At 38.1% G+C, this 7318-nt stretch overlaps 1 protein-coding gene across 1 annotated transcript in view; it reads right to left on the bottom strand.

The window, feature by feature from the left end:
• ZC2HC1A (zinc finger C2HC-type containing 1A) overlaps window positions 1-4611 on the bottom strand; it is a 33914-nt gene extending 29303 nt beyond the window's left edge. Inside the window, exon 1 of the mRNA XM_031552961.1 lies at window positions 4556-4611. Coding sequence (XP_031408821.1) covers window positions 4556-4611 — 56 coding nt within the window. The remainder of the gene's footprint in view (window positions 1-4555) is intronic.
• Between the last annotated feature and the right edge of the window lie 2707 nt (window positions 4612-7318).

The raw sequence follows: 7318 nt of genomic DNA, 5'->3' as shown, positions 1-7318 counted from the left end.
GTGTTTATCAGGGTCCCTTAGGGTGGCATCCCTCCTTCTGCCTTATCAACTGTACTACTCAGTTTGGTGTCATCTGCAAGCTTACTGAGGGTGCACTCAATCCCATCATCTGTGTCACTCATGAAGATGTTGAAGAGCACTGGTCCCATGACGGACCTCTGGGGAACACTGCTTATCACTGCTCATCTGGGCATAGAGCCAGGGAAAAGAATCCTCTGGCTGTGGCATTCCAACCAGTTCCTTATCCGCCGAGATTCTCTCATGCTACAAGATCAACAGGCTACAAGGCCTGCTTTTGGAAAGCAATACCACTGAACTGTCAGTAACTATGCTTTTGTGGTGCTTTTTACTGGAGCTCCTTTTGATCTGTTAAAACTTCACATCTGTAGCAATAAAAGCATTTCAGTAATTTTTTAGGATTCCTTTTTAAAGCTCCTTTACTTGTCTTCGTGATGGCAACAGCTAATAAAATTTCTCAGTGTAAACAATAATAAATCTTACCAAAATTATTTCTGTCTTTTCTGTGCACTTCGAAATCGTGGCTCTGTTTTTTCTAGATAAATCAGTCGATCCATACTTCCTTGTCCATAGAATCACTGTTACGATCACATGAGCTCCACAGATCTAAGTGCTGCATGCCCTACACTCCGCATGTAAACTATGACAAGTATATGTTTAAATCATCCATTATGTCAAAATTTTTGAAGATGTACAGTAACTCTAGCTACAGTTTCTCTGGGTGGTTCAGAACCATGCTGAAAATGCATTTCAAATTTGCCTTTGATCTGTGGAGCTCATGTTTGTAAAATTACAGGCCCTGGCAGAAGGAAGCTGTTTGCCACTATGCCTGCAGAGACCTAATGTTTGCAAATTGTCCATTAAATCTTTGTCATAAAACTTGAAAGAGCCTAGGTTTGTCATAGCTGCCAAATGCTGGCTGCTTACCTAGCTATGAGAGTAGCAAACAGAAGTTCACTTTCTTTTGTGATATTTCCATACTATTGGGCTGAAAATTCAAAAACAAGGCTTAGGGTAATTTCATCTTTCAGTAGACAAAGCCTTTATAATGAAACCGTAAGCACAGCTTTTATCCTGTGTTTGCAATGTATTGAATAGTTTGTATTAGAAGATCATTTGGCTTGGTTTAGTTTCTTGTTTCTCTTTGAAAAGTCTGGTTATTTTTATTAGCAACCAGAGCAGAGGATGACTTCATCTCACCCAGTTTTAAGGGTCTACAACATGGTGAGCTAATTGTCAGATTTCCCATTATAGTCAATAGGAATTTGTTTCTGTAGATTATGTATTCTGTGAGATAAGAGTAAGATCCATTTGTCCAAACAAACTGCCTGTTTCAGGGTGACATGAATCAGAGCCTAACCTCTAGCCAGAAGAAGAATTAGACTTACTAACTCTGCACTATCTACAAAGTGAAGAGGTATTAGTGCCAGGTGACGAGCTCAGATGTAGACAACACCCACATTAGAGTAGTCAAATTCTACCCTAGATGTATTCAGATATAGATGTACTGCTTAGTTTTGCTCTGCCAAGGTGCCATTGACTGACTGTGTCATTTCATTACTCATCTGGGAAGCGAAGGACGTAAGAGATGACTTACAATGCCAGTAGACAAGTGGCTGTTCTGCAGCAAAGCTGAACAATCCTCCTGTTTCCTGTGGCTGGTGTATAAACATCTGTTGTGCAAATATGTACACGGACAGCATATCTTAAAAGGATGCCCAATGCTGGGTCTTTCAGTTGTTGTAAATATACTCTATTATCATTGCCACCATGTCACACTCATAATTTTATCTTATTTACATATTGGAACAAACAAACAAACAAACAACAAAACAACAACAAGAAAAAAAGACAACCAAAAAAACCCATGCCTATACTACTTTGCTCTAGACTTACTACTCCAAAAGCAAGTCTGACACTTCTATAATATTTAGGATTTCCTTTCCAAATTATATGCTAAATCTATTACTGGTTTGCACTTTGTCTTTTTTTGCCATCATTGGTTTCTAGTTTAAATATTTTCCTCATTGTTTATCTCTTTGATGTATTTATAGGCAATTAGCCTATGTTCTGTTCCAGTATTTGCCTTGTTAGCCTAAACAAAGTAGAGCTCTTCTGAACTGTCTTAATAAACTGTTTCCCATTTCAATAGTTATCACGGTACCCTTTTTTTTCACCAACCTATACCACATTAGTTCATATTTAGCAGAATTACAGAATCAGAGAATCATAGGGGTTGGAAGGGACCTCTGGAGATCACTGAGTTCAGTGCTCCTGCTAAAGCAGGTTTCATACAGAACATAGGAAAACATCCAGGTAGGTTTTGAGTATCTCCAGAAAAGGACACTCCATACCTTCTGTGGGCAGACTGTTCCAGTGCTCCGTCACCCTCAGAGTAAAGAAGGTTTTCCTCATTTTGCATGTGACTTACAGGAATATACTGATAGTATCTGCTAGAGTTCTTCACCTCTGATGGGAGTATTTCTACTAATGCATCTTAGGTTACATTTGCTATGCTATTGTAAACTTGTAGGCACCTAGTCTATATTTAGCTCCTTTCCATATCAGCTGTTTTGCAGGGGCAGCAATGACAGGAATTTTTGCCTCTAGTCAGTAATACAGTCTGAACACTTTCAGTTCAGTTTCTTCGATATCTCTGAGAAGGAACGAGAAAACATTGCCCTAAGTGCAGTGGTCACATTTTCCCCACTCACATTATTGGAAGAGTGGAAATATAAACACTGGCATAGATACAAATACACCTGACCAAATTCCAGGAGGAATTCCAAAGGAGGTGAAAGCTGCATTGCAGTCAGTTTAAGCAACAGGCAGGAAGATAGAGGTACCCTCTTAGCTTCAGAGTCAGTTTCCAAAAAGGCTTATGTGCATCTCAGAAGCTATTTTTTCAGGAGAGTTACTCAGTTTTAGTTGGTATAAAAGAGGGGCCAGCTACCAGGGAGAAGTTCTGATCTTGTGACAGATTACGAAGGCCCAATTTCCCTGCCAACCATGGGCATAGAAGCAAGTTACAGCTTAGTCTTTGGTTGCATAAGGCAACATTTCCAAAATAGACAAGAGACTTTGGAATTTTGGTCTGAGGTTTGAAAAGGTCCTGAATTTCAAAATCCACATCTTTCTGCCAGAATCTGTCAAGGCCTGTTGTGGAACTGCAGGACCATATACACATGTCCAAGGTATGTTACTGTATGTGAGACTGTCTCTTTCCTTGTTCACTGTGCTCTTGACTGGTTACACAAGGAGCTCCAGCTCCTTCTTGTGTGCAAGCTCTACTTCCCTACTTCTCATGCAGCTCCTCGTATGATAGAGATAATTGGATTATGATGATCTGAAAGGTGCATATTGATAACAGGATATATTTAGTAAAATGCAATGGGAATTGAATTCTTGCCCTTACTCATGTGGCCAGCAGTTACTCCAGGTAAAGATGGCTCCATGAGATAGACTGTAAAACTTTTAAATTGTTCAGGCAGACCAGCGGGACTTGTGGAATAAATATGTACGTATATTTTAATATAACACATCACCTAAACTGAAGCATTCAAAAATCATTAGTCACTTTAGAAAGTGACTAAAGAGTTCTGGGATCCAGACTTTGGCAATGCATTGCCCTAGATCTTTGCAAATGTGTACAAATACCTCATTTGGGTCAGAAGAGTCATAAAAGGTCTAAGTCTTGTAAAATGATCAGAATTCCATTAACATTTGAAATGCTTTCCTCCACCGTTTAAATCCTTGTCACAATGACTAAGATCTTTATAGAAAATCAAAACCTGTTCTCTATCTTTCATCTTAATAATGAACATGGGATAAAGAAGGATTTCCCAAAGTGGCATTTTAATTAATATACTTTGCACTCACACTAGCTACTGGGAATTCAAATATGCTTGTACAGGGGAGTTTAAAATTTAAATATTCCTAATAAGCTTTTTCTTACAATTAACACTAATTGAAGACTACAGACAAGAATGATTACTTTCCTACTGAAATAATTCCTCAATTGAACTACTATAAGAGTACCTTTTGTTCTTCTTTTGTGCCTGATAGACCTGATTTATATTCAGAACTGGTGTATCACGATTTTCCTATCAATCTTTTTAGCAGCCTAGCTTTTTTGCTTTTTTTTTTTTCAGTACACATTATAGTTTTGTTTGCTGTGAGACTCCCATATTAGATGGAACAAGACCAGAGGCCACAAAGAACATTGTTGAGCAGTGCCTAAGTGAACAGATTTTGCCTGTGAATTGCTCAAACGTGAATTGCTCAGTGTATAAAGCTGAGTCTAAACTGTCAGTGTTAGAGCAAATAAGATGTAATAATGCCCAAAACAACAATAAAACAATAAACATGCTAGTTTAAATTCTAGCATGCCATGCTGTTAGATGTGTTTTGTCAAGCCAGAGGAGGAGTCCAGGGATTGTGACTTAGTATCTGAGTCTATAATTCTTCAATTGGACAATAAACAACAAAAGAAAAGCTGTTGTTGTTTTTTATTCCATCAGACACTCTATTGCTTTACCTTCTTGATCTGTAAACCATTGCTGCCACTGAACTCAGCTGTCCTCTTATAACCATCATTTCTCAGCTCTTCATTCTGACCTCTTCCTTGTGCTGGCCCACGTGTTGCTGTACTCAAGTAGATTGGGAATTTATCCAGTCAGGGCTGGGAAAGTGATACTCAACCCTCATCTGATCTGCTTGTCTTTATGGTTCCCTATATGACTACATGAACTGTGCCATCACAGGCTGGGTGTCTGCATTAAAATCAGAATGGGTAGCCAGCATCTTTCAGGAAAACAGAACTGACACTTCCATTGGTAGTTTGTATTAGTTTAAAGAGAATACAAAATCAGGAATTTCTTCACCTTGGTCTGTTGGACACAGTGACAAAATACAGAGGATCTTCTCTGTTGATAAGTCTGAGGATTTGCAAAAAGCCTGCAGGTTTCTCATCTCTTAACTCTGCTGTTACATATCCTTTCTGATCTCTTATTTTGTTTTTAAGTAAATAGCCCTTCCTTGTTAAAATGCTTCATTTTTTTTTCGATCCAGAAGTACGAAAAACAAAGAACTTAAAATACAGCCCTGTGTGTAGGATTGGGCTGTGCTGTCTCTAAAACATATATGAAACTTTACCAAGTCTATTATATAAATCCCATAGGACTACTTTATTATTATTATTTTTTTTTTAATGAGCTCAGATCCTTTCATGGTTTTGTAGCAACCACTTTAAAAATAGAAGGACCAAAACAAGGAAAGTAGACATTTCTGTTTCTTGCTTCTCAGTCTGGCTAAAATATGAAATCTTGGGAGTTCTTCCTTGTGTTTTCAAGAAATCCTGACATTTTGCTCTTCCAGATTGATTAATATTTAGAGACTGTGCCAAAATAGCAGCAGTGGAAAGTGCTGTACTATTAGAACAGCAGGAAGTTTTGAAGAAATAGGTGTCCCAAACTGTGCTTCTGTTGGACATGTTCTCCTATCAACCTTTGCCCACTCCTGAAAGTGCCATTGCTCAGAGCAGAAGCAGAATCCAGAGCTCCAGAAGAGAGTGAGACCAAACCCCTGGTGTTGAGATTTGTGGTTCAGGGTGTGGAGTCAGTGTCCCCTTGCTATCTAATAACAGCTTTCTTCTAACCAAGTATGCTTGTGGTGTCAATAAAGCTGGGATTGTAAAGTCCGAGCTTCAAAACTGAAGAAAAACGAGGTTCTTTAAGTTCTTTACTTTCACAATGCTTATATTTTACATATTTGCTTATATTTTCTTCTGTAAAACAGTTACTGATGTTCCACTCCTTCACTCCCCCATTTGCACCTTTCTACCTGGAGGAGCCTTTTTTTTCATTTGCGAGGGCCAGGGCTCAAAATTCAGTAATTACAGACTTAGGCATTGAACATAACCTTCTAGTCTCTACATTTTTATGCTGAACTTTAAAATGACATGATATACCCCCTTTTTCTGTATCACCTTTTCTTCAAAAATCTCATTATAGAGGCAGTTGAAATTTTACAGACTGCAGTATTTCCACCATTTACTTACTGCTATATATTGGCATTTGCAACCTATACAACAGTTTTCAAATGTTGGGTGTTTGTTAATTTTCACAGCTCTACTGGCAGAGTAGTTCTTTAAAAAAAATGAGTAGGAAAATCAGAGCACAGTATATAAGTATATATAAGCCAGACATTGACTTTTGGTAAATCTCATGTACCATATGTGTTTTATTTCCAACACATTGCCACACTTGAGCTTGTTGTTTTAGGACATGGTTCTGTTTTCTGAGGCATGGCGCAAACCAAAACTGAGAGATTACTGAGAAGCAAAACAATATTATAAAGATGAGTTAATAAAGCCATTTGATATGAGTTTGTGTGCAAAGTAATTTATGCATTTATGTACTCTAAGTGCTTGCTTAGAAAACTGACTTTTCTGAGTAGGCATGCAAAAATTGGTTGCATCTATGTATTGTACAAACCAATAGGCCACGAAGCAGGTAAAATATTCTAGTTTTCTACAATTATTCAAATGTCTTACATGGTAATTAAACTGAAAATTATACATATATATTCTTAGTCTTGTGGATAGAACAAAGGTGGCATCATTCTTTTATTTTTTCCCTTTTTTATTTATCACTTGTATTTATATATCAGCTTCTTGCAGTTCTCTGTCTCAGAATGTGATCTCATGATTCTTCTATTCTTAGACAAAAGCCTACCTACAGATTATGCAGTATCATCACTTAACACCTTGTGCTATGTGACTAAATTTACATGTTTTAAATTCTATTGGGTAATAAGTATTCACAGACTTGGTTGTAAAAATTCTTCTTAAAAGAAAATACTTTTACATTGCAATTTGGCAAAGAAAGAAAAACTTAAAAGCAATAGTCTAGAAGTACATTTAGTTTCATCTAACCCAAATGCCATTTCACTGGATTTGCTCTCTTTGCATTAAACAGAAAAAGGTTAAAGTTCTTTACTATGAGAGTGGTGAGGTGCTGGCACAGGCTGCCCAGAGAGGTTGTGGATGCCCCGCCCTGGAGGTGTTCAAGGCCAGATTGGATGGGGCCCTGGGCAGCCTGGTCTGGTATTAAATGGGGAGGTTGGTGGCCCTGCTGTGGCAGGGGGGTTTGGAGATTCATGATCCTTGAGGTCCCTTCCAACCCTGGCCATTATATGATTCTGTGAATTCTCCAGACACTCTCCAGTTGGAGCTGACCTCCTTGTGATTGTCTCTCATAACATTTTTCCTTTAAAGATCACAACTTTATTCCATATACAT

Source organism: Meleagris gallopavo, chromosome 3, assembly GCF_000146605.3.
Source record: "Meleagris gallopavo isolate NT-WF06-2002-E0010 breed Aviagen turkey brand Nicholas breeding stock chromosome 3, Turkey_5.1, whole genome shotgun sequence".
In the NCBI taxonomy this organism is placed as follows: Eukaryota; Metazoa; Chordata; class Aves; order Galliformes; family Phasianidae; genus Meleagris; species Meleagris gallopavo.
Note: the sequence above shows the minus strand (reverse complement) of the source record. Positions and strands in the feature narration are given on the sequence as shown.